This window comes from Nicotiana tabacum, chromosome 13 (assembly GCF_000715075.1).
Source record: "Nicotiana tabacum cultivar K326 chromosome 13, ASM71507v2, whole genome shotgun sequence".
Classification (NCBI taxonomy): domain Eukaryota; kingdom Viridiplantae; phylum Streptophyta; class Magnoliopsida; order Solanales; family Solanaceae; genus Nicotiana; species Nicotiana tabacum.
This window is the reverse complement of record NC_134092.1, coordinates 90,746,738-90,774,705: the sequence shown is the minus strand read 5'-3', so window position 1 is coordinate 90,774,705 and position 27,968 is coordinate 90,746,738. Positions and strand designations below refer to the sequence as shown.

Sequence of the window (27,968 nt, the reverse complement as noted above, 5' to 3'; positions counted from 1 at the left end):
GTAGAGAACACTTTAACCAGAGCCACAAAAACTCAGAACCCAGAAACCAAGACAGTCCACTTCCGTTCACTACACACTTGCCTCCTCTTCCATTTTCTACTGCCTCTACTTTGCCTATGAATTATCCCCAAAAGTAGAATTCTCTGTTTCGTTGTATTGAAGTCCAAAATGGTATTTGCTGCAGCATTAGCAGCACCATTGACACCTCTAATTCCTTCACATAAAGTGTGGGCTTCTTCAGGCACAATAAGGAAAAATAGCAAGACCCAAAAGCAAAAACAAAGGCAAAAGTTAGAACAGAGTGCCATTGGGAACGTAACTGAGGTGGTTAAAAAGGACGCGGAGTTTATAAAGAGGGGAATTGGCGAGGGGTTGCAATGGGCTAACAAAGCCTTTGGCATTCCGAAACTTACAAAGTCCCTTGATAATTTCATTTGGCTTCGTCATGTTGAGGACCCGCGGGCCTCTGTAACAGTTTCTGATGCTCCTACCTGCCCTCAGCCTCACTATCCAGGTGCCCCTTTTTCTTTTCTTTTTTGTTGGTTTACTTGGAATTTAATTTTAACGGGGATTATAACATGTTGTACTTTGTTATGTAATGCCGAGTATGTGATTGATGTTTTGCCTGTGTTCTTATGCAGTAACAAGGTACTATATTTTCCCCTTTTTTTCTCTTTCTATTTTTTTTTTTTTTAAAAAAAACTCCGTCAGGGTGGGAATTCCATGACCATGAAACTGAAGAAATAGGTAGCACAGTGTGTCTGAATTAGTCTTTATAGCAGCATGATGTGATTGGACTGAAAAAACTGAGTACTATAGTGTTGAAATGAGGTAGAAAATCATTTGTCTAGTGGTATTTGCTTAAAAGACTCACAAGATATCACCATTTGGAAAAAGGAGTTTCTTACCGGGGCTTTGTCAACCAGTGGGAGAGGCAAAATATTTACCAATGGGATTCAAAATATATAGTAAACACGTGAAAAAGCCTAAAGATCACAATTTTACTAGTGAAATTTAAATACATTATTACAATCATACTTGATGAGTTTTCATTTCTTAAATGTTTTTAACAATAACATCATTAGAAATACTATTAAATACATCTCTTTCTACATAAGGCACCACGCAACTGCTCAAAAGTTCATCATTAATTCGATTCTTGATAAACTTCATTGTCGAAAAAGCTCTTTCAACGGATGTAGTGGCAAGAGCAGAAGCAAAACAACTTTCACTAAGTGGAATGCAAAAGGAAATTTTAAATGCTTCTTTGTCAGCACTAATTTTCTTGAAACATCAAAAAGTCCATATAGATCGGAAAATCTTTCAAGGATATCATGAACATCAATAATGTAAGCCGCAAGTTGATCGAGAGCACTCAGCCTAACTCAATAGGATATAATTTAGTCATTCTCATTGTATTCTTTATGCCAAAACTAGAAAATGAATCCATGCAAACAAGAGATACATGAAGCAATTTTCACCTTGTCAAAACAATCATTGAGTTCTTAAAGTTGTCAATCAATAATTTTATAAAATATTTCACCACGATAAAGATGTAAGATAGTATAATCAGTAGGTTTATGCCGTTATCTTCCAGAGTTAACATATAGCTCATTAAATTAGGTACCAAAATGTCTTACTTGATACGAAATACAGATAGCAAATGGATAAACGCATCCCATTCATTGTCTTGTAAAGTCTTCTCCTTGCTACTTCAACAAGTATCATGGCTTTTGTAATATCCTACTCCTTTTTCTGTAAGGATTTATTAAGTTCATTTGTGATTCCTAAAAATATCTCTCACCAAATGCAACATAAAAATAACCTCAAATGTTTGACAAGTTATGAGATATCACGTTGCTTTAGCTGTTTAATCTATAGAATGTGCATCAAAAACAAATGCATCAAGTAAATCAATAATACAGCCAAATATAAAAATAAAATTGTTAAAAGATTTGTAGTGAGACCCCTGATGCATAATCACTGGTTAAGTTCTTAATACAAGATGTTATCGGTTTTAAGCTTATCCATATTTAATACCTTTTGAATTCTTTCTCTTTGAGATTCTCGTAACATAAGCTCCCAACACATTCAAAATATTTGAAATCAATGGTACAAGTTCTCCCACTTGAATATAATTTTAGAAACCGCAACTAGGACTAGTTGAAGCTGATGAGCAAATAATGAATACAATAGGCCAATTTGCTTTCTTGCCTAATCAATATTCTAAGACCATTGATCTAATTTTGTGTATTACTTGCGCGATCGCAACATTGTTCATGCACATCAAATAGATTCAATGAATGTTGAAAAAGTAAATAAACAATTGCTCTCTTTAGAGATAAAACACTAGTATCTTAAACATGAACAATTTCACTAAGTATCACAAATCTCATTCTATCAACATATTGTAAAACAACAGTCATTTGCTACTTGCATGACACATCAAAAGATTCATCTACTAATAAGGCAAAATAGTCACCATTTAATTCCTCTATGACAACTTTACTATTTTTATCTTACATGCGGTTACAATATCTTTTTGAATCATTGGAGAAATCATTTGATTGTTTTGTGGAACATGTACTAATATATAATAATGAAAGTTATCACATGTTTTCACATACGATGACCGAATCTCAAGAAAATTGCCACTGTTAAGTGATGATTTAGATTTATCATGATCTCGAAATGCCAATCCTTGTTTTAAAAGAAGTCTTACTACATCAATTGAAACAGCTAAGCGAACCCAATACTCATGTTTAACTTGATTAGCTTGCCTCTTGAATGCAGATTAAATAGACTGTTGTTGCGCATTAGATCGTGGCATTTCTTTGTTTGCCTGACTATAAATGCTATTCATCCATCCAATATGTTTCTCAAAGCTCCTTTTTGTATGCCAACTCTTAAGCACTATACTCGAAAATACATTACCTCCACTTTGATGAGTGTTATTGTCTTTAAATAAGTAACTATTCAAACAGTATGTTGCATCGTTCCTTATAAAAAAACAATATGTTGTATTGTTACTTACACTATACCCCAACCAATCATGATAATTATCAAGTCATTTAGGATTAGAATGATTCATTGCTCAAGGTAAATTCGTTTGGAAAAACTTATGATTCCGAGGAGGTTGACAAGAACCTTTATGAAGGTATGCTCTTATAAATCATGATGATTTGGATGATAGTCCAAGATTTGATTTAGAAAATCTAAATCAATATCTTGTTGCTAAGAAGAATGCAATGATACTTCTGACTGGTTGGAATTTTCTCTCCGGTTAGGTTGATTATGAGAGCAGAACTTGATTTTGGTACTTCAGTAAAATACTTCATGGAATTTAGAAACTGAATTATAAAGTAAGAATTTAGTTAGAAGAACAATCTAACAGTCTTATGCACACAGACAAATACACGTGAAGTTTGCAATAAAAATTCATACTATTAAAAATTTCTATTCACTTTCAGAAAGTTATTAACCGTTAAGACTCTATAGTCGTTATGAATTTGATTCTTATATGCAACTACAACTGTCATTAGCTATAGAGGCAAAGAAGAAAGACTTCCTTCACACCATTGTACCGGACAAGCGGACAATATTTAAGTTTGGGATCAAGATTCAAGAAAGTGTTTTGAAAAAGTGCAAAGTAAACTCTTACACATGTCTGACATGAGACTATTGGGAAAATCACACTTTAATATTTATATATTAAAGACACATTATATGCCTTTGTCTGAAGCGTCACTGCTGTTATTTCCTTGACAATTATAGAGAAATAAAATCAATTCAAATACTCAATCATATATCCATTATCCAAGTATCTCTTTCCCGATATTTACCCAATTCCATTTCTAAAAACAACTAACCCAATCACAGTCTACAAAAAGGATCTATAGTACTTTGACTTTCTGAAAAAAGAAAAAGAAAAGAGAGCAGGGAACTTATCTTGGCTGCCATGATTGGCGATTGGTGACGAGCAGACAACGATGATAAGCTGAAAGAACTCAAGTCTTGAACTATCATCTAAATCTTCATGATGTATTTATAAAAGCATATCTTTAGAGAAGTCCTTGTCAACCTCGGAATCATAAGTTTTCTTAAACAGATTTTCCTCGATAAATGCATCGTTTTAATATTAAATGGTTTTATGATTAATCCTAAATAATCCTAAATGATATGATGATTATCATGATTGGTTGGAATATAATGTAAACAAGGATGCGACATATTGTTTGAATTGTTAGTTATTTAAAGACGATAACTTTCATCAAGGTGGATGTGATGTATTTTCGAGTATAGTGTTTAGGAGTTGACATAAAAAGACTAGCTTTGAAAAACATATTTGGAAGTACGAATAACATTTATATTTAGGCAAAGAAATGTGAAGATCTAATACGGCAACAACAATCTATTCAATCTGCATTTGAGAGGCAAGTTAAGCATGCATATTGAGTTCGCTTAACTGCTTCAATTGATATAGTAAGATTTTTTGAAATTGGCATTTCGGGGTCACAACAACAACAACACAATCCAGTAAAATTCCAATAGTGGGGTCTGGAGAGGGTACAGTGTACGCAGACCTTACCCCTGCCCCGGAAGGGTAGAGAGGCTGTTTCCGGGAGACCCTTGGTTCAACAGAAAATACAATAATATCAAAAAAGAACAAAAGAATAGATCTATAACAACAAAAGAACCAAAAATAAAAATAAAAATAATAATAATAACAACGTCGTAAGAGATAACAAATAAGTGAAAGGGCAACAACACAATACTATACAAAACAAAAAATAGTGTGAACACAACATAAACGGCTATCAGTCCTAGACAAAACTCTATCAGACTATCCAGTACAGAGAGGGAAAAATGCTCGACTGCCCCCTAGCCGAGCGTCATATGATGAATTTAAATCGTCACTTAACAGGGACCAAGTTCCTTGAGATTCTTTCATGGTATGCGAAAAGGTGTGATGACATTTATATTTATGTATCAGAACATGCTCCCAAAAATTTTCAGATGACTTTTCCAATGATTCAAAAAGATATTGTAACTGCATGTAAAATAGAAACAATTATAGATATCATAGAATAATTATATGGTCACTATTTTGCCTTATTAGTTGATGTGTCACCCAAAGAGCAAATGACAATTGTTTTAAGATATGTTGATAGGGTGAGATTTGTGATGGAGCAACTAATTGACATTGTTCATATTCATGATACTAGTACATTGTTCATATTCACGATACTAGTGCTTAATTTCTAAAGAGAGCAGTTATTGATTTACTTGGTCAACGTAAAACTGTTGATTATATTGTCTTACATCATTATCATGTTGAAGTGTTTTGTAAAAATTGATTGACCACTTCAAGAATTCAATGATCCTTTTGACGAGGTGACAATTGATTTGCTTCATGAAGTTTCTTGTTTGAATCCAGTTGTGACTGAATTATATCCTGACATCTAAGTTGGATGCTCTTGAGGAGAAGCTTGCTGGCTTACATTATTGATGTTCATGTTATCGATGAAAGGTTCTTCAATATAAATTGTCACGACCCAATTTAGGACCGTGAGGAGTTAGTGTTCCCAAGAAGGCCTTATCGATATTTTTCCAGAAAATCAAGCAGAGTTTTTCCTATTTTAGGACTATCCAAAATTTTCCTATTTCAGCTAAATAACACAACAAACACCACCTAACCAAAAACTGGTCTCCACCATTATTAATCAACCATTTGCAACACAGTAATATTAAATCCATCTCGAAAATATAGAAAGAAAGTGCAATACTAGTCACAGAACCATAATAATGAAAGAATAATCATGACACTAACAAACTGACTAATGGAGCGACTCTAAGAGTTGTAAAGTAAGGAGGATAGCAAATCAATGGATGTGTGGCATGTTTTAAAAATAACTTTTAAAGGTTTGGATCTTGCGTTCTGTACATTAACTTAAAACAAACGTATCTTAACATATTAGACAAATTAAATAATAAATTATTTTCTTAATACACTAAGTAATTAAAAAATAAAATAATAATCAAGTACAAAAATAATAAATGAAAGAAAAGAAACAAAGAACTAGTTGTATTTTATTGCTACTGCACAAGAAAAGAAGAAACAAGTTCTAAACGAATAGAGAAAAAATAAATTGAGTTTATAATGCAAGATTGGAATCTTTCAAAGCCATTTTAAGCACGTGACACGCCCATAACTCCATTGAAGAGTAATGGAGCAAAATCCACAGGAGGGGATCCTTTCCCTATTGAAGGGCGATGGGAAGACCAGGTCAAATTTTGCCTTTCTCCTTATAAAGTATGTTAAACCAGGCTCGCAGCAGCTAGTTTGTTTCTCTATGATAAGATCTAGGAATATATTGCTAATTTTCTTTTGTGTATGGCTTTATGTGTGGTGTGCCGGGGTAATGCTTATTACTTATGTCCATTTTCAGGTTGTTAGACAGTAAAATAAACTTAATGCAATCCTTGTTCAACGATGTTTGACATTGAAGCTTGGCATCTTTTAGCAGAACTATCTGGCATGGATTTGTTTGTGGCTGATATTGAAGCGTTGGAGGCATATCTTAATTATTTCTACTGCATATCAAAGCGATGGACCAAGCCACTTCCTGAAACGTATGATCCAGAACAAGTGTCGGAATATTTCAATTTGAGACCCCATGTGGTGGCTCTTCGTCTGCTCGAGGTAATTAAGAGTATTATTTTGGCTTTGGTTCATCTCTCCTGTTCAAGCAGTCAAATTGGGTTAATGGTCAACAACCTGTTTGCATTTTTCCCATTATACGTCTAACTGAACCCTGGGTACACATTTTCACGCATCTCGAGTCCTCTCTCATTTAGAAGGATATTTGTCAGCAACCTTGTGGGAGCAATTTGGCAACAATTGGAAGTTACTGCTTTTGGTTTAGTCTTTGGGCCAGGGTTATCTGGAGTTATCCTAGACTTGTTCTCAAGTCTAGACCTCAAATACGTATATACCTCATATCATATGATTAACTTGTAGCCGTGAGTTCTTTTCTTATTTCTTTTACTGCATGCACATCTGAGATGTCGTTATCTTTATCAGTAATAAAACTCTAACCCATTATAGTAAACTTCAATGGTCTCTCATAACTAATCATCCATTACCATTCAATTGTCTCCACTTTCTTACTATTAGTCATATCATATGATTAACTTGTAGCCGTGAGTTCTTTTCTTATTTCTTTTACTGCATGCACATCTGAGATGTCGTTATCTTTACCAGTAATAAAACTCTAACCCATTATAGTAAACTTCAATGGTCTCTCATAACTAATCATCCATTGCCATTCAATTGTCTCCACTTTCTTACTATTAGTTTGAGTAGTGATAGGGCTGAATGTGTCACTTCATTACACTCCTCTTCCTTGATATTAGCTCAACCAATATTGTCTTAATATTTAATTAGCCATTTTTAACTTTAACTTTAACTCGAGCAATTTATATTTTTTTAGTTGAATCTCCACAAAGCGACTAGAAATTTGCATTTGGCATAATCAGTTAGAGTTTATACTAGAAGATATGTAACGCATGTACTATGTGACTCAATTGTAGTTGACAATAAGAACTGCTATATGCTGAATCAGGTCAAACGGGGAACACTTGTCAAGTGTAGGTTTTATGACTTCTCTATGACTGTATATTTGCTACTAATATCGTGGTAAAACTGAGAGAGAGACAATGATTTTGACCTCATGGCTTATGTCTAGTTTTAGGCAACTCATGACTCTGTGAAACATTTGTTATTACCTTATCTGATTCCTCTACGTAATAGAGCTGTTAACAAGGTAAATCTGTAAAATTGCAATCTTATGGGGCTTTATGTTTTGTAAGGTATTTGTTGCCTTCACTTCGGCTGCAATCCAAATTAGAATATCAGGACTTCTCCCCACTTCAAATAAAGATGTTGAGAAGGAAACTTCAAACTACATTTTTGGGAAGGTTTTAAAGGAAACAATGCTAAACCTTGGGCCTACTTTTATCAAGAGTAAGTATTGAGGACTACCTTAATTTTCGGTTGTTATTGTCCAGTGCTCTCTATGAACTATTGCTGTATTCTCTTTTTCTGGTTTGAAGTCATTCGATGAATTGCATATTAAGTGTATTTCGTTTCTAATCAACAGATACCAGTTTAATGCTATTTTTCATGTTGCGCAGTTGGTCAGTCCCTCTCAACAAGGCCCGACATAATTGGTGCTGATATTTCAAAGGTTAGTTTACACACATATGTCCTTTATACTACTCTTTTCACCAATGTTATTTTGTCAAACTTCATAGTTGATATGCATTATTTTCTACAAGTAATGTATAGGATTTGTTGGTTGTGCTTTTTCTTCCCCGTTGAGTAGTGTTATATGTAATCTCCATCTGTATAATCCAATTGGATTAACATCACCGATGATCTGATATTTTTAAGTATTAAAAATATATAAAAGGTACAATAATCTGTAAGAAAAATTTGGGGATCAAGAGAATTCATACATGTGGACATGAGAATAGCCTAGTGATATGGACCCTTCTCCTCAAACCATAAGGTTGGGGGTTTCAGTCGCCAAGGGAGCAAAAGTATGGAATAGCCACTGTTCAACTTCTGGGTAATAGGGTGGGGTTTACCAGTTACCATCTACATGCGGGAGGATAGTTAGGCTAGTCTATTAGGGGTCATTTGGTTATCAGGATAGGGATACTAATCCCGGGATAATATTTGGGATTACATTTATCCCATATTTGGTTATAGGTATTAGCTAATACCTGTAGAAGTTTTATATAAAAAACTTGGTATTAGCTATTCACATTGGATGTCGGATAATTATAATCCTGGGATTATTAATCCATGGATATCCCATATTGGAACCAAACGACCCCTTAATGTAATGATTGAAAGTCACTTCCAGAAAAAAAAAATGTCTGGAAGTTGGTTCCGATTCTTCCAAAAAAAGGCAAGTATCAATATGAACTAAAGGTGTATCTTTACTTTTACTTTGGTAAAATTTCTTAGAATAGAATCTGTAGAATAATGGGTATATCCAGTTTATTATACTCAGTTTTAAGTTAAACGGAGAACATACTAGTTAAGTTGAAAAACGTCATATCATGCACGAACCAAGTCACTTCAAATTTCATGTGCACTTCTCTACTATTGCTGAAGTTAATTTGATACAACTAAAGAGGTGCAGTGCAAGTTAACATTAATAATAGAAGATAATGGTGATTACACTGTAAGATGATTACATGTGTCACCACATTTTTCTTTAGTCCGAGGTCATTTTCTTTCAATGCATCAATGCTTGCGACTATAAGCTCGCTAAACTGAAGGCCTTTTAGACCAAAAACTTGGGTCTTGCCAAGTGTGAATCTGGCGAGAAAGAACTAGAATTAATTTTGAGAAAAGAGAAGTGAAGCTTCTTTTTTTAAATTTTATATTAAGCTGCCTTGTAGTTGTGGGGGGGGGGGGGGATTTGGCGTAGACCTCTACCTCGTAAATTAAAATCCAAAAAGTAAATACACCATGGAGGGGGACAAAACCTAATCTCTATGTGAATTGGGCATCCCCAAATTCACCCAAAAAAATTTGCATCTGATAATCAGTGTGACTAGTTGTGTGCATTTGTATGATTATGCTATGTTTAGAGAGGACTCCTCTCTGTAATATGTGAAACAATAAGAGCCAACATAAAAAACATCACTTTTGTATGAGAAGCTAAGTGAACACAATTTAGAAACCCTAGCAACTAATTTTTTTTATCACCTAATTATAGTTAATTTATATTTCAATTTAATTTTTGTTTCGCTATCCAATCGATATAGTACTTTGTTACGGTTAGGGATTGTTTAGTTGGTAGGATAAGGGATAACAATCCCGGGATAAAATGCAGGGTTATTTTATCCCGCATTTGGTTATGGGTATTAATTAGTCTCGGGAACCATTTTGTGCCAAAATGGTGGATTAGCTATCCCATGTAGAAGGTGGGATAGCTAATCCCGTGGGATATCCCAACCCATAAGATATCCTTGTGTATCCTATCCCACCAACCAAACGACCCCTTAGAGATTAAAACACTTCAAGGCAAAATTGGTAATGCATGTGTTTCATTCATTTTTTTGATAGGTAAAAATAGAAGACTTTTTGATACATTTTTCCTTCTTTCGTAACCCTCACACCACCACCAACAATAACTACCAATATAATCCCACAAGTGGGTCTAGGAAGGGTATTGTGTACGCAGACCTTACCCCTACCCCGGAGGAGTAGAGAGGTTGTTTCCGATAGACCCTCGGTTCGAGAAGACGAAAAGAGACAGTAGCTCAGTAACACAATTGAAGCCAGAAAGATAATACCAACAACGTAAGAACCAGAAAATAGATGGAAAAGCAATAACAATAACCGGTAACAATGGCACGGTACTATGAAAACGAAAAAATAGTATGGACACAACATGGACCACTAGCAATCTAAGACAAAACACTATCAGACTATCCTCAAACCTAGTACGAAGTAGAAAAACGCTCAACTTCCTCCTAACCTTCAACCCTAATGCTCGACCTCCACATCTTCCTATCAAGGGCCATGTCATCGGAAATCGAAAATCTGAAGCCGCGCCATGTCCTGCCTGATCACCTCTCCCTAATACTTCTTAGGCCGTCCTCTGCCTATTCTCATACCCGCTAAAGCCAACCGCTCACACCTCCTTACCAGGGCATCTAGGCTTCTTCTCCACACGTGCTCGAACCATCTAAGCCTCGCTTCCCGCATCTTGTCTTCCATGGGAGCCACGCCCACCTTCACCCGAATATCTTCATTCCTAATCTTATCCAGCCTAGTGTGCCTGCACATCCATCTCACCATCCTCATTTCTGCTACTTTCATTTTCTAGATATGAGAATTCTTGACTGGCCAACACTCTACCCCATATAACATGGCCGGTCTAACCACCGCTCTATAGAACTTACCTTTAAGTTTCGGTGGCACATTCTTGTCACACAAGAGTCAAGACGCCAGATGCTAACCTCCATTTTATCCACCCCACCCATATACAGTGGGTTACATCCTCGTCAATCTCCATATCCCCTGGATAACTGACCCAAGGTATTTGAAACTTCCTCTCTGATGATGATTTGTGAGTCAAGCCTCATGTCCATGTCCGCTTCCCTAGACACGTCGCTGAACTTGCGCTCCAAGTATTCTATTTGAGTCGTGCTCAACTTGAAACCTTTAGACTCATGGGTTTGTCTCCAAACCTTCAACCTCTCATTAATGCCGCCTCGTGTCTCATCAATCAGAGCGAATAACATACACCATGGCACTTCCCCTTAAATATGGTGTGTCAGTGCGTCCATCGCCAGGGCAAATAAGAACAGGCTGAGCGCAGATCCTTGATGTAACCCCATAACAACCGGAAAATGCTCTGAGTCACCACCTACTGTCCTAACCCGAATCTTAGCTCCATCGTACATGTCCTTAATCACCCTAATGTAAGCTATCGGAACACCTTTTACCTCTAGGCATCACCAAAAAACCTCCTTAGGGACCTTGTCATACGCTTTCTCTAGGTCAATAAACACCATGTGCAAATTCTTCTTTCTATCCTGTACTGTCCACCAACCTCCTAATAAGGTGGATAGCTTCTGTAGTTGAACGACCAGGCATGAACCCGAACTAGTTGTCGGATATAGACACCGACCTCACCCTCACTTCCACCACCCTCTCCCAAACTTTCATGGTATGACTTAGTAACTTGATACCCCTATAATTGTTACAATTCTGGATATCACCTTTGTTCTTGTACAGTGGTATCATCGTACTCCACCTCCATTCATATGGCATCCTTTTCGTCCTGAAAATAACATTAAACAACCCAGTCAACCACTCCAAGCCTGCTCTACCCACATACCTTCAAAATTCTACCGAAATTTCGTCTGGCCCGGTCGTTCTGCCCCTGCTCATCTTACGCACAACCCGGACGACCTCCTCAACCTTAATGCGCCTATAGTACCTAAAATCTCGGTGACTCTTGGAGTGCCCCAATTCACCTAGCACACTGTCTGTGTCCCCCTTTTCATTCTGAAGTTTATGAAAGTAAGTTTGCCATCTTCGCTTAATCTGAGGTTCTTCCATCAACATTCTGCCTTCCTCGTCTTTGATGCACCTCACTTGGTCCAGATCACGAGCCTTCCTCTTTCTCGCCTTGGCTAGACGGAATAACTTCTTGTCCCCGCCTTTATCCCCAGTTCTTCATACAGATTCATATGCTGCAGTCTTAGCCTCCGTGACCGCTAACTTCGCCTCCTTCATTTTTCTTATAACTTTCTATGTTCGCTCTCATCTCCTCCTCGTCTGTGCTCTCCACTAACTTCATGTACGCCACCTTCTTTGCTTCCACATTTCCCTTGACCTCTTCATTCCACCACCAATCGCCTCTGTGACCGCCATAGTAACCCTTCGAGACCCCTAACATCTCTCTCGCTGCCTCCCTTATACAGTTCGCCGTCATTGTTCGCATACCGCTTGCGTCCCCACTACTAATGCACAAAATGAAAACTAGAAGTGTTTTTTGTGTTGATTCGTAACCCTCACCACGTAACAAGGTACTATATTGACTGGATCGTGAAATAAAAATTAAAGTGAAATATAAATTAACTATATTAAGTGATAAATTTTTTAGTTACTAGGGTTCCTAATGTGCTCTCTTAGCTCTCGCTTCTCATACATAAGTAGTGATGTTTTTCGCGTTGACTCTTATTGTTTCACATATTACAGAGAGGAGTGCTGTTTAACTTAGCATATCGTGCAAATGCACACAACTGGTCACATGAATTATCAGATAAAGTTTATTTTTGGGTGAATAATGGGATGCCCAATTCACATGGAGGTTAGGTTTTGTCCCCCTCCGTGGTGTATTTACTTTTTGGATTTTAATTTATGAGGTAGGGGTCTAAGCCAAACTCCATGCCGCTACAAGGCGGTTTAATATAAAATATAAAAAAAAGAAGCTCTCACTTCTCCTCTCTCAAAATTAATTTTAATACCTTTTTCGCTAAATTCACACTTGACAAGACCCAAGTTTTTTGTCTAAAAGGCTTTTTGCCGAGTAAGCTATCAGCCTGGCTGATACCAAGAATCCCACATCGGCTGTTTAAGGGATAGTTGGTCTCTTTATATGGCTTGGACAATTCTCACCTCATGAGCTAGATTTTGGAGTTGAATGAGGTCCAAAGTTCATTTATTTATCATGGTATCAGAGCAAGACCCATTCCAATTCTCGTTTTGTGATGTCGGACGCATGTATTATATTATCCACGCTCCAGATGTATGGTCCTGGGCATGCGAGGGAGTGTTGAAAAGAGTCCCACATCGGTCGTTTAAGGGATGGGTGGTCTCTTTATATGTCTTGGTCAATCCTCACCCCATGAGCTAGCTTTTAAGGTTGAGTTAAGCCCAAAGTCCATTTCTTTATCAAGGACAAAGTAGAAAGGAAAAGGTCAAAAACTCTTGTAAACATACCCTCGGTGGTATACTTTTGGGCTAAAAATGCCCTTATTGACGGGCCTTTATTTGAGTCTTAATTATCTCTGATTGTGCTGATTAGCAGTAGAGGCCGACACATTGCTCTATTTTAGTTATTCCCTTTTTTCCAGCTTCCTCCACTCCCCTCCACCTTCACACCAAAACAACCACTACTTCACTGCTGGTCTACCACCTTCTACCAAAAGTTTCACCACTATTTTTACAGTCAGACCACCTTCATCAACACCACTTTCAGTCTCTCTCCCCAAAAAATCCCTCTTCATCACCGTAACTAACTTCCATCGGAATAAAGGAACAGAATACAGCGCGAAATCAGTGGGGATGAATGCCCAAATGAACAGTAACAACAATGGGGCTCAAGGAGCCATGTCGAATCAGTGTGAAAATGCTAAGCCAAGTTGGATTTCTTGCGAAATAGACGCAGTAGCTTTAGTTATATTGTTGTCTTCTTCGTTCCTCCATGGCTACATAATTCTTCATTGTTTAAAATTACCTGTGGTCATCTATTCTAAATGCTTAAACCATAAAGGTGGGTCTTTATCTCTTTCTCTTTGTTCCTATATGTTAACATTTTAGTGGTTTTGCTTCTCGTCAATTGTTGTTTCTACTATTTTAAGAGCAATTTTCTCCTAAGAACTTTTAGATTGCGGAGTAGGTGAAGAGAGTACATATAGATATTCAGAGAAAAACGAGGAGATTTTGGGCAAGTAAAGAAGAAGTTAAGAGAATTGATAAGAAGGGAGATTTGGGTTTGAAGAATGAGTGCGTCTAGATTCATAAAGTGCATAGCTGTTGATTGATCTGTGGGTAAAGCTTGCCTTCTCTTGGGGGTGGGTACACAGGCAACAAAATGAAGGGGAGGGGTGGTGGTAAATGTGGCTAATATGGTTGGGTTAAAATTAAGCTGACACATGACAATCATTTAAAAACTAATTAGACTTTAATAGTTGTCCGTTAGTAAGTAAGGGCATTTTAGCCAAAAGTATAACGGTGAGGGTATGATTGACTTCAACTTCTGACGGAGGGTAAATATAGACCTTTTTGCGAAGTACAAGGGCAATTTGGACCTTTTCCCTAAGTAGAAACCTGAACAGAGGACCGACAGTAGCGCTAGCTGGTTCTCAACATAAATTCCTTGATCCTAATGGTCCATTAAGTAGATTGTTTTAACATGAGCGAGCAGGTCTATTTCTTCTTGCTGTTTATTGTGCCAATTCCAGAGCTATGCCACTTTATAAAAATAAAAAAAGAAATCCTGCTATGCTTACATGTTATTTCTATTTGAACTAGAATCTGACGAAATAATGAAAAGCTTGTGGGGTCACAATTCCACCACCCCAGGAGCAGAGTGCTTCCTGCTTTCAAGTTACATATTTAGGTCAGTGGGGTTCTTTGTTACAGTTTGCTTTTTCCTGATTAGTTTTTCCATGGAAAGCAGAATTGTTGTGCGACAAGATTATACAGTGCCACACGTGCCACTTAGAGTTCTGTATCCATGTTCTTTGTAAACATGAAACATATAAAGATGGTAGATCATGTTCTATTTTCATCTGTGCTTTGAATGGTGATTGCAGGCACTGTCTGAGCTCCACGATCGAATTCCACCTTTCCCCAGGGATGTGGCCATGAAGATCATTGAGGAAGATTTGGGTTCTCCTGTTACGACATATTTTAGCTACATCTCTGAAGAACCTGTTGCTGCAGCTTCATTTGGTCAGGTGGCTTTTTTATCTCTGTTTTGTAGATGGTTTTAATATTTGTAATTGTAGGATATTTCACTGTGCACCCTTTTACGTAATATTGAAGATATGAGAAATGTCATTGATATGCTTAATATCACAAAATTGTTTATTCATAATATTGTCTTTATACGGTATAGGTGTATAAAGGGAGTACACTCGATGGTTCAAGTGTGGCAGTGAAAGTTCAGCGACCAGACTTGCACCATGTAGTAGTTCGGGATGTATATATTCTTCGTGTTGCGGTTCGTGTCTAAATTACCTGTGCCAGAATTTTTTCCCGTATAATCATTGAATTCAAGACTAACCTAGCAATTAACTGCTTCAGCTTGGACTCGTGCGGAAGATAGCCCAAAGGAAAAATGATCTTCGTCTGTATGCAGACGAGCTCGGAAAAGGGTTGGTTGGGGAGTTAGATTACACCTCGGAAGCTGAAAATGCTTTGGAGTTTAAGGTATTTGATCGGTTTTTGTACAACCTCCTCCTCCCTTTCATAAGCAAAAAAAATGAAATGAAAAAACGAAGGAAAAAGGAAGAAAAATAAGAAGAAAATAGGGAGAAGTCAGTTAGATAAAAATCAAAAGCAGCTGTAAAAGCATAAATGAAGGTCCTACTAGCTAATTGCAGATGCTTTTGATGGATTTAGATGTTAAACCATGATAGTGGTCCTTGGTGGTGTCTGCAAGATTTATAAGCTTCACATAATTTTTTCACTGTTGGTTGATGTAATGCCTTCAAATTTAAGATGATATCTCAACTTTCCTTTATTCAATGTGGTGATTGCTGTTGTGACAAAGACAAGCATGTCTGAAATTGATCTGCTCTTCATATAAAAGAAGCAATGTGCCATTCTGATGCACTGAAGTAAGATACTAACCAGGACCTTGCTTCCTTGTTACTTATTTAGTTGATTTTGGGCGCATGTTGAAGTTGAAGTTTATTTGAAGTGATTATCCAACAAGCGCATACAGTTTTGCCATGAAATTATGGTGCTCTAACCTAAATTGCTTGGTTACACATACAATTTTGTCTTTTGAGAGTTTAATCCTTTTCTTCTGGATCATAGATGAGACTCTTTTCTACGTATGTTCTTTTCCTTTTCAATGAGTAACTGAGAATATGCTCTAGCTATGAGACGCTTTCCTCCATTTGTTTTTTTTTTGTTCCTTTTCAATGAGTAACTGAGTATATGCTCTAGTTATTGTCTTTCACTATCTCTTGTCAAACATCTACTGCAGGAAGTTCATTCTAGATATTCTTTCATCCGTGTTCCAAATGTTTATCAAGGTCTAAGTGGAAAGAGAGTTTTGACTATGGAATGGTTGGTCGGTGAGAGTCCAACTGATTTGATGATGATATCCACCGAGGATTCTATTGTTCATCAATCAACACATGGAGAGGGGCGCCAAAGTGAAGCTAAACGCCGTCTGCTTGATCTGGTGCATTTAGTTTTGTTCGTTAATCATTCTTTACTTCATTGAGAACAAGACATTATTATCCTTATTGTATAGCTATTTAAGCATTTACTAAGGTGCTTAATTCAAGGTCAACATGTTATATAGATCAAGAATTTTAACGATCTTTAGATAAAGCTGTGGGAATTCGAAATTAATAGAGAGAAAGGAGTCAGCAAAATGGTACATCTTTGTGCTTGATGAATTATGGCAAGATCAATATGATCAAAGGTGGCTATGTTAGGTACCCACTTTCAGCTTGATTTTCCTCTACCAATCTGGAAAAGAAAATGGAAAGTAGACTTGAGTAGTTATCTTGAAAGGTTAAGGAACTGTCTTCTTTTGCATGGCATGATGTGAGATGCATCATTCTAATATCGTTGATCCTTTCATGCTGATAGATTCTTCTCTATCAACTACTGCTCTAGGTTAACAAAGGAGTGCAGGCATCACTAATTCAACTCCTTGACACTGGGTTAATACATGCTGATCCACATCCTGGAAATTTAAGATACACATCATCAGCACAAATAGGGTATCTTTATGGTTTCTGCTGAAATAATCAATTTTCTATTAGACGCAAACAAGTTGGAATGTTGTACTTATTGCTCCCATCGAACTCTCCCTTGTTGTAGGTTTCTTGATTTTGGCTTGCTTTGTCGGATGAAAAGGAAGCATCAGTATGCTATGCTTGCATCCATTGTGCACATTGTAAATGGTGATTGGGGATCTCTTGTGCTTGATCTAACTGAAATGGATGTTGTTACGCCAGGGACTAATTTACGCCTTGTCACCATGGTATTATCTACATATCTTAGCACATCATTTTTTACTTTTCAATCTTGTGGTGTTCTGGTGCATAAAAGTATCCGATGCATATCTTTAAAGCCAACTGCTTTAAGCTCAAATGGATATCAGCTCTATAGGCTACTAACATCACCTTCTTTTTGAAAAAATTAACCAGGATTTGGAAGTTGCTTTAGGGGAAGTTGAATTTAAGGGTGAACTTCCTGACATCAAGTTTAGTCGGGTAAGGATTATAAATTTATCAGCAGTAGTACTTGTGTTGCTTTCTCATGTTAAGTCGATGGTACCAGTGCACAGAGCCTAGTTGGCTTGTATTTTTAAAATTGTTTCTGAATATATAGAGTAGTAATTATGTGTACTGTTTATAATCAGTTTTCTTTTGGAAGTAATAGCTCCAAAATTTGTCTTTTCTTTATGTTATCTGAACACTTATTGTGATTAATGAAACTGATTAGACCAGAAACAAAAAGAAAACCTAATTCAATGAGGTGAAATAATCCAAACAAAGCTGGTCCATTTATAGCATTTCCATTGCATTTCCACTAACCATATTCTTTAGCTTATACTCCCTATGTCCCACTTTATGCGACACACTTTCCTTGTTAGTCTCACAAAAAGAATGCCAACTTTCTCTTTTTGGAAACTGTTTAGCATCCCTATTTTAATCTTAATGACATGATTTGTTGGGACCCAATTGATATGAAAGTTTATTCTTCTAGGAGAGGAAAAATGAAAAGACATGTGGAACTCTCACTACCATTCATTTAAAAGGATTATTTTGGTACTTTGTATATATTTGGTTTACATGTCAAAAGTCTTCTTTAATTCTTAAATTCCGTGCCTAGCCAAACACCTTCACATAAAATATGACGGGGAGAGTAATAATTAGTCAGCTTAGTATCCAAGAATTTTTTTAATTCCCTCAGTATAAATTGTAATGGGTCTTCGGTAAGTGGACATACTAAGGCCAAGTTGCTACCCCTTTAAATTGGATTGGTTGTAAGTGAACAATGGGCTTCTTCCAGAAGTGTAAAAGAAGACTTTATGAAAGCTATTGACTACTCCGAACAACCGGAGAGATTTTGAGAAGAGTTTTAATGCTACATAGCTTTGATTCCTATGAAAAAAGCAGCCAGGGAAGTGAAGGACCTTAGGCCTATTGGGTTATTGGAAGTTTCTGCAAGATTGTTACTAAGTTGCTCACAAAAAGATTAGAGTGAGAGTTATGCCAAAGCTGATTTCCAACATTCAGATGGCTTTCTTGAAAGGGAGGCAAATTATGGATGCAGCTTTAATTTCAAATGACCATCTTCGCTCTAAGGGACAGGAAACCAGGCATAATGTGCAAACTTGATATTGCAAAGGCATAGGATCATGTTAATTGGGGCTTCCTTCTCAATGTTCTTACAGATTTGGGCTTTTTCAGAAGTAGCAAAAATTGGATTTAGTATTGCATCACTACAGTTCGACTCTCTATTCCTATTAATGGCACCCCACAAGGATTCTTTGCTACGCAAAGAGGGTTGAGGCAAGGAGACCTAATCTCCAATCCAATTCCTGTTGGTGAATGATGATTTTTGCAGTAAATGAAGGCTGGATCAAGGGCTTTAAGATGAGTAGAGGACAGCAAAGAGATCTCTCCAACACATCTTCTATATGCTGAGGATACACTCAATTTTGGTGAACAAGAAGTGAGACAACTAAGGTATCTGAGATTGATTTTTAATGTCTTGAGGCTATTTGCAGGGCATCATGTCAGTTGGGCAAAAAGCAGGCTAAATGCAGTCAATTCAGTAGTACAATTGCACAACCTGGCAGCTATTCTTTGCCGTCACACAGAAAGTCTCCCAACAGTATATCTAGGATTGCCTTTAGGGGCAAAACACAAAGCTGATTCTATATGGCAAGATGTGATTGAAAAATATGAAAAGAGACTATCCAATTGGAAGAAACAATACTTTTCTCTTGGGGGACGCTTGATTCTAGTTACTAGTGTATTGGACGCAATGCCGGCATATGTTACGTCTTTGTTTTCCAATGCCTATTAAAGTAGAAAAGAGAATGGACAAGCTAGTCAAATAGAACTCTGTCACCACACAAAAAGGAGGAGGTTTGGGTTTCAAGAATCTAAAAATGCAATGATGAAATGGTGTTGGAGATTTAATGATGAAGACAACACTTCATGGAGAAAGGTCTTCACTGTGAAGTATGTCAAATGAATGAATGGGTTTCAAAGATGGGTCCCCACCTCATTGAGTGAGTGTTTGGAGAAACATTAGAGCTCTTTGGCTATCCTTTTCTCAGACTACTGTAATCAGAGTTGGCCATGGAAGAAAAGTATCTTTATGGCCTTGGCAATTGGCTTGGACATTCACCTCTTAGAGATCTATTTCCTATGCTTTACGATCTAGCTTAAGATACCAAACTTACTTTAGCACAAAGCAGGGAGGGTAATAGTTGGAACATTCTCTCTAGAAGAAATCCTAATGGCTGGGAAGTTAGAAATATTACAAAATTTTCAATCTTTTATCTTCATTTTCTGGTTTTGACAACAATACTGATCAGTTAATCTGGAGAGGGCAGGGCAATGGTTCACTCACAGTCAATTCATGCTACAAGATGCTAATCAGCTTACTTTGGCCCATGGATGAGAATTTTGAAAAGTAAGGCACCGACAAAAGTCATGTGTTTTATGTGGTTGGTCACGGAAGAAGCATGGCTGACTAAAGACAATCTACAAAGGAGAGGGATACAGCTAGTCAATAGATGCTACATGTGCGGAATAGAGGCAGAATCAGTTAACCATCTTTTCCTACATTGCTCTATATCTACACAGATTTGGCAGATGTGCCTTAACTTTTGGAATCAAAGTGGGCTATGGAAAAAGAGCTGCTGAACTTCTTTCATGCTGGAAGCCTCGAACAGAAAAGGGCTATCCAAGAACCTGAAGAAGACTTGGGATACCATACCTGCCTGTATACGGTATGGTTTATTTGGAAAGAGAAATAGAAGATGTAATGAGGACAAGAGAGCTCTATTGTTAAAGTTAAATCTGTTTGCATTATGGTTTTTGCTGTAAAATGGAATTGGTTAGTGATGAACTTTTGTTACAGCTTATAGAAGCTTTTATATTGACAGTGGAGGGGTTCCTTTCTTTTGTTTTTTCCGTTCCTTTTTTGGATGTAATGACAGCACTTTCTTAGTGCTGTTCTTTTGACATCAATAATATGTACCTATTAAAAATTAGTTATAAACATCGTTTTTATATTTATGATAAAGCCATTGGTTATATTAGGCATGCGAATTCAGCAAAATGAAAAATAAAAAGATAAAGAAAAAATAACTTAGTGATTCAAAGCAAAACAGAGGATAAAAATATCTAAAAATAGAATGTAAAGAAAAGAAATTACAAAGAATGGGGGAACGGAAAATATCAGAAAATGAAGATAGCAGAAAAAAATTAAAAAATTGCCATGGCGGTGGTGGAGAGGGAAACTGGTGCAATTGGAGGTAGGACAAGGCTAGAAAAATAGACACACTGAAGGTAAGGTGGCATCAGCATGACAAAGAATTTATTTGGTTGGCATGTTGGGGAGAGAAGGTATCAGAGTAATACATTTTTGTTACCACGAAATATGCTGGTGCCATAGATCATTATGGAACTAAAACCTCATTTCTGTTAAGGATGGCTAGGACAGGGAGAAGTGAAGTAGAGTGATCGTTTTTGTGCTAAGAAAGGAAGAAGAAGGGATCAGGAAAAACATGAGAGAAGGTTATATGCGAGAGAATATGCCACCTAATATCTAATATGACAATCCCTTGATACTAATGGCTTCCTCTTCCTTGGTCTTACCCTGATTTTGGCCTTAACAAGAGTGCTTAAAAAAATCATAACAAGTACTGGGTAACTCTTTTCTGACCTTATCTAGAACCAAATCCTTGTACCGAATGTGGTGTGCGACATTTTAAGATATCAATGGTGGAGATTATTGGTCGCACATACTTATGTACTGAAATGCTTTCATAGCTGGTGAATTAGAAAACTCACCCTTCCCCGTAACAGTCAGTGGAATTCTTTTCTTTACAAATATTTTGAGTCACAACTTAAATGCAGCTGTTTGTATGCTCTGTAAGATCATAGGTATACGTTAATGTCATTTGTTCCTTCCTGAATTCGCTGACATTTCATTTGATTTCAGCACAGGCTTAATATAATCAAGGTCAAATAGTGTTATAAGAGTGAAGAAGCACTATGTACACCTCTGCTTCTTACCTTCATATTGTTATATGGCTGATTATTATGATGTGTGTTTGCAGGTTTTGAGTAAAATAGTGTCTGTAGCATTCAAGTATCATTTCCGCATGCCACCATACTTCACCCTCCTGCTTCGTTCTCTTGCGTCATTAGAAGGTAGATAAGCATGCCAAGCTCATATTTCTTACAACTGTCCTTTTTCTTTTGATAAGTAAGGGTAAGAATTTAGTTAGAATCAAAGCAGCAAAAAGATCTATGCTTCATTTGATCTTGGCTAAAACTGATAACCATATGAAACAAAGGGAGTGTTAATTAAATGGGTCATTTGTTTAGCTGCACAAGGAGATAAAAATCTCGGCATAAAATTTAGCATAACTAGATAGCAACATAAAGCCCTGTATTACTACTATAATCTTTATATAGCTAATGCAATGTTTGATTTCAGTCATAAAATATTGCATAACTAATGCATTATTTGGTTTCCGGTATTGAACTCTGCACTAGTGTACCATTACAACTTACGGATGTTAATGTTTTTTTTTTTTGAGGGGTTGAATATGGAGTAAGCATGCGTGTAATTAACAATACCTAGATAAACATATCTAAAGACAAAAAATGCCCTATAAGTAGGTAATCCCTGCATAGCATTTTGAAATGTTGCCATTTTAAGTTGAAAAATCTGCTAATGTAAATACTACCCGAATCGCAATAAAGCAACCTACAAAAGGTTAAAAATAATCCTAAACCCAACCTAAGCCTACAGCTTGCAGCAGCTCCTTATTTCCTATCTTTCCATGGAACCTATATTTTAGCTTGTGTTGTAATTCTGATGTATAACGTGGTTGCCTTTTTTTTTCCTGTAGAAGATGATATGAGCAAAAGTAAGACAGTGCATAAAAGCTACATATTTTGCAATTTCCTGATTATATCTAACATGAAATCTACGTCATTTATAGACTAGGTTGCACCAAAAAACTAGCAAAAAAATACATCTGTGCTTCATGCTCTGTATATTCCTCTGTTTTCCTTAAAAAAAAAACTGTTGTTTCTTTCTGTCCAAATTGTCCACCAAATGACCGAAGGTATGGCATTCCAAATCTTGTTGTGTTCAACTCTTGTTCAACAGTGTAAACGATCCAGAATATAGTGTGGTATTGTCCATTTCATGACAAAGATTGCAGTGAACATGCTCCAAATCTGATAAGTGATCTTCCAGTGCAAAAAGGAAAAAAAAGGGACGACATACTGTTTGTTTTTTCAAAAGATGGTGCAGCAAAAATTTTAAAAATATTGATTGAAAATGTCTCAATAATTTTATTAAGCATAACAAGGCTTTAAATGGCCAACTTAAAAACAGAATCTACAGAAAATCTGCAAAATAAATGTTCAAATTCAAAAACCTAAACTATCTCAACTAACTTATCCAATTAAATTTAAATTGAAACAAGGACTCCTCCTACGACTAAACTACTTTTTATTGTAGTAAATCAAATATCAGCAGTAACAAATGCAAAATCCAACACCCCTCCTTGCTTTTGTTGCTGCAATCTATAAAGGTTGATCCTCCTCAATTTCTGCTTTGGCAATTTGTGCTTGTGAATCTTTTCAAGTGTTTTTGAACGTGCATCCTCCTGCAATATGACTCGTTCTTTCTTTTCTTTTTCTTTTTGGTTTTGTGCAAAAAAAACAATCTCAGCAACTTTGTCTTGTCTGAAGGTTCTTCCAAAAGAGTTCTAATTTGGGTAATGATAAGAGTTGCATGGAGTGGTTGTAATGATCTTTCTTCTATTACGACATTCCATAAATCATAGGTTTCAAGATAAAATTTTATTTTCACTGACCAAATATGGTAGTTTTCGCCAGTGAAAATTTGTGGGACATTCAAAGAGAGACTGCTGTTTGTCATGTTTGAAAATGGTTTAAAAATTGATTTTGGTTAAAAATAATTTGAAAAGTGGTTCTTTGGAAGAATTCACAAATCCCGTAAGACCAATGAAGCTCTTGATACCACTGTTGTTTGTTTAAAAGATGGGGCAGCAAAAATATTAAAAATATTAATTGAAAATGTCTTTCAATAATTTTATTAAGCATAACAAGGCTCTAAATAGCCAACTTAAAAACAGAATCTGCAGAAAATCTGCAGAATAAATATTCAAATTCAAAAACCTAAACTATCTCAACTAACTTATCCGATTAAATTTAAATTTAAACAAGGACTCCTCCTAAGACTAAACTACTTTTTATTGTAATAAATCAAATATCAGCAGTAACAAATGCAAAATCCAACACATACCTCTTCAAGGGAAGTGAACTTACACCCTCGGTCACTAGCCAAGAAATGTAAGAAAACTTCAAAGGTGCTTTGTTTTACCAAGTCATCCTCCAAAGCCAAGAGTTAGTGTTGCAAGAAGTCAATAATCTATAGCAAGACCTAACAGAGAAAATCCCATCTGAGTGACCTTTCCATTTAATAGAATTATTCTTGTGCTGGTCCAACACAGTAGAGCTGAGAAGATCAAAAGAGAGAAAGTTCTTTTGATTTCCCGGTCCACTTAAGAAGAGTTTCTTTTTAGGAAAAAATTCCATTCACGGGTATCAAAAAATTCAACAATTGTAGCATTGTATAGAGAAGAAATGCTGTAGATGTCATGTATAACGTGGTTGCTATCCTTGGTGTGTGAACATTAATGAAGTGAACCTTTGCCTATCAAAAATAAAAATGCAAAAATTCACCATTAATGATTTTGCTCCCTCTTCCAATCTGAATGTGCGTGTGTTTTGAAGGTACAACCAGTTCTTCGTTTTGTCTCGAAAATGGCTCTTAGAGCAGGTTCCTTGTGGGATTGAATTTTTAACATTATACTTATTGTGTTCCAATATAACTGTATAACTGTAACATCCACTCATCTTCTCAGGATTGGCGGTGGCTGGAGATCCAAGTTTCAAAACTTTTGAAGCTGCATTTCCATATGTTGTTCGGAAGCTTCTCTCTGATAATTCTGCTGCTACGAGGAAAATTCTGCATTCGGTACTTCACCGCCTTATACATTCGGTCTCTAGTCATACTGTGATTGACCTTAATGGTTGTCCCTTGACATATTAAACATCATATTTAAAATGGTGTTCACTGAGCTTATTCTGTTTACTGTTTTATCTGGTAGTTGGCTTGTGGAGGAAATTATGTTTTGACTTAATAATCTCACATCTCATTGGGAAAAAATAAATTTTAGAAAAACTCAGGCATGATAGTCAATATCTTTTACAGTAAGTGGATCGAAGGTTACCCTCACCTTATACACACTCTTTCTTGATTTTTCTTTTGGAACCCTCCTCATGCTGACTTTACCTTTAAAAAATCTTCTCCTTGTTCTGCTATACAAAATTGCTTATTTACTGATACTGTTAACAAAAAGATGACTTTTAGACTTCTGTATCACCTTTTTCTTCAATGTTATGTTTCTGTTCCCTATTCAGGTGGTATTAAACAGAAAGAAAGAATTTCAATGGCAGAAGCTAGCTCTTTTCCTAAGAGTGGCAGCGACTAGGTATCATGACATAGTCCTTTTTTCGTTATACCCTTTTTTTTTGGTTTTTCGATCAGTAAATTTTAAATGAATGCTTGTGTTGTTTCTTAGTGTATTCTTTATGCTTCTTCCTTGACATCCTCTTCTGCTAGATTTATCTATTGTATCTGTTGCTTAGCCTCTATACTTTTGCAAAAAGGAAGAAAGGCGTAATTTTCAATAGATACAGGAGTCCCAAACTGCTTGTCTTGCTACCTGACCTTCTTACTTATCTTTGATCATAACTTTATAATTTGCTTTCTGAGTTTTTCATATCTTGCTTTACATGAAATTACAGTGCTTGGTTTCTGTTTCTTCTTTGGCTGCTTCTTGAAAGGATCTAAAAACTGTTCTTTCATGTATCCAGTGGTGAAAGGCACTTTGTGTGCTTGAGACTTGAGAGATGTATTATGTGTTTGAGTGGTGAAAATTTGTAGCAGGAGAATAAGGAGGGCAGGACAGGAAATGAATCATTTCGGTTTTCTCCTTTCTTCCTCTGATGAGGAATGTCAGCTATGGTATTGGCAATCTTTTTAAGAAGACTGAGGAATGTGACAGTGGACTATTTGCAAATTAGTTTCTGTGAACTTTTACATCTCTTAAAGCAATATTAGGAGTAATGCATATTTCTTGACAGCATTCTGTTTCAAATATTATGCATTCTCTATGCAACGAAGAAATCTGAAAGAATAGACTTGATGAGCCAGTTGGCTACTGCATTTGGTGCATCTTTTAGCTTCTCTTTCAGATGTGACGGTTATTAGAAGCTTTTTCTCCTAGTACCTTGTGGATGTTGACTGCTAACTCTTTCCAGGAAAGGGCTAAACGCTACCATGGCACCAAATCCTCAAGCATCTCTTGCTTATTTGAACTCTATCGTGGCACCAAATCCTCAAGCATCTCTTGCTTATTCTTCTGATAGAGCTGCTGGTGTATTTGATGTTGCAGACTTGGTGTTGAGAATACTACCATCTAAAGATGGTATTGTACTGAGAAGATTGCTGATGACAGCAGTGAGTGCCTTTGCCTGATATATTGCCTTGACCTGATATTCTTTTACTGTTACCTTAAATATGACAACCCTTTGCTTTTAAAAGAATCAAAGCTTGGCAAACTGTTGGCCTTAAATGGGATCCCGAGGCAGGGTGGGAGGTGGTTGGAAGTTGATTCTTGCATCGAGTCATATGGTTTATTAAGTATGTAAATTCAGAAATGTATAATTGAAGTTCAATGGAAAATTCCTTCTCATTATATGTGTTTGGTGTCTTTAGAAAAATGTTTTTCGCGAACATTTGGAGGTGAAAATTTATGTTGGCCTTATTCTCTAATTTACACATGGAAAAACTGATCGATATCTACATTTTGGTTTGCAACATGATATCCATTTCTTGTTGTAGGATGAAGCTTCATTAGTTAGAGCATTTATTTCCAGGGAGGCAGAATTCTTTCGTCAACATCTTTGCAGAATTGCTGCTGATATACTGTACCAGTGGATATTTGAAACAGTTGGAAGTAACGTAATTAGCTCCCAAGTGCAGCTAACGGGTGCAACCACTGTAAAGCTGGGATCGTCTTCGGCAGTGTTCTCACCAGACTATGATTACAAGTCAACCCTCAGGGATCGGCGGCTTAGACTGATTCTCTTCAAGGTCTTAGGTTCTGCAAGAAAAAGTCCAATACTGATGATGAGGTTCTTTTGCTCTTCATTTCTGATTTTTGTCAAAGCATCAGCTTTGGCTTGTCATCGGTTTTTGGTTTGTCTCTCTAACGCTTACCTGGATCGTGTATCACTTGTTCCAAGGAAAGTCGTAGTTGGTGCATAAAGTTTTGGTTCGGCCACAGGCAATTGAGTTATTTAATACCCTCTTTTACAAGTTATATTAAGGAGATTGCAACAAATCACATCTTTTGAAAGATGATGAATACCAGAATCGAGTAGCCTTGTTCCCAAAATGGATCTTCTTCTACTTGCTTGAGCTAAAATAGAGCGGAGCCCATGCAGCAACTACTTGATCTATAGCTTAACGCGATCCTCTACCCTTCCTCGAAATACTCAACAGATATCGTGACTTTCACTTTGCAAGTTGTCAGAGGACTACCCTTTGGCTCGCCATATGCATATGAATTCTATGGTTGGCGTTATAGAAAATTGTATAGGACAAGTTGTATCTCATTTTGGCATGTATATCCTTCCTCATTCTAATCCTCGTTGGTCTGAAAAATTTGTACAGACTAAGAAAAAGAAGAAGGTTTGTTGTATATTCTTGCATATTGAGGGACCTTTTAAGGGAAAGTACAAAGTTTCTTATTCAGAAAATTTTTCCTAATAGGCGACAACTCCACAAAGTCACAGCATGAGTTAAGTTTGAAAATGTTTCTCCCTCTTTTTGTTGTTGTGGAGAATATTATAAATGTGTAGCACAAAGACTCTACTAGGTCACAACTACAGTTTGCAAAAAAAATCCAAAAGACATACCTTTCTCCTGGATCTTCTATAGTGTCTAACATCGAATCAACATTCTGTACAAAATCTTCCTTACACCAAAAAGTGAAAAAAACACAGGTAGTTCATCTTGATTTGCTGGT

At 36.6% G+C, this 27,968-nt stretch overlaps 1 protein-coding gene across 3 annotated transcripts; it reads left to right on the top strand.

The window, feature by feature from the left end:
- Positions 1–27,699, top strand: LOC107791013 (uncharacterized). Of its 3 annotated transcripts, none has more exons than XM_016612994.2 (16): positions 1–514; positions 6,528–6,703; positions 7,873–8,026; positions 8,197–8,249; positions 15,139–15,282; positions 15,444–15,548; positions 15,632–15,757; positions 16,542–16,742; positions 17,186–17,292; positions 17,393–17,555; positions 17,722–17,787; positions 21,882–21,975; positions 24,735–24,847; positions 25,294–25,364; positions 26,197–26,395; positions 26,780–27,699. In XM_016612994.2, exons 1-16 carry the CDS (start codon positions 169–171, stop codon positions 27,203–27,205), a joined length of 2,544 nt encoding a protein of 847 aa, XP_016468480.1. In that variant the 5' UTR covers positions 1–168; the 3' UTR covers positions 27,206–27,699. The 3 variants fall into 3 exon arrangements, with proteins under 3 accessions (XP_016468480.1, XP_075084243.1, XP_016468478.1); XM_075228142.1 differs by having other exon boundaries at positions 3–514; positions 6,450–6,703; XM_016612992.2 differs by having other exon boundaries at positions 19–514; positions 6,525–6,703.
- Positions 27,700–27,968: the final 269 nt, after the last annotated feature.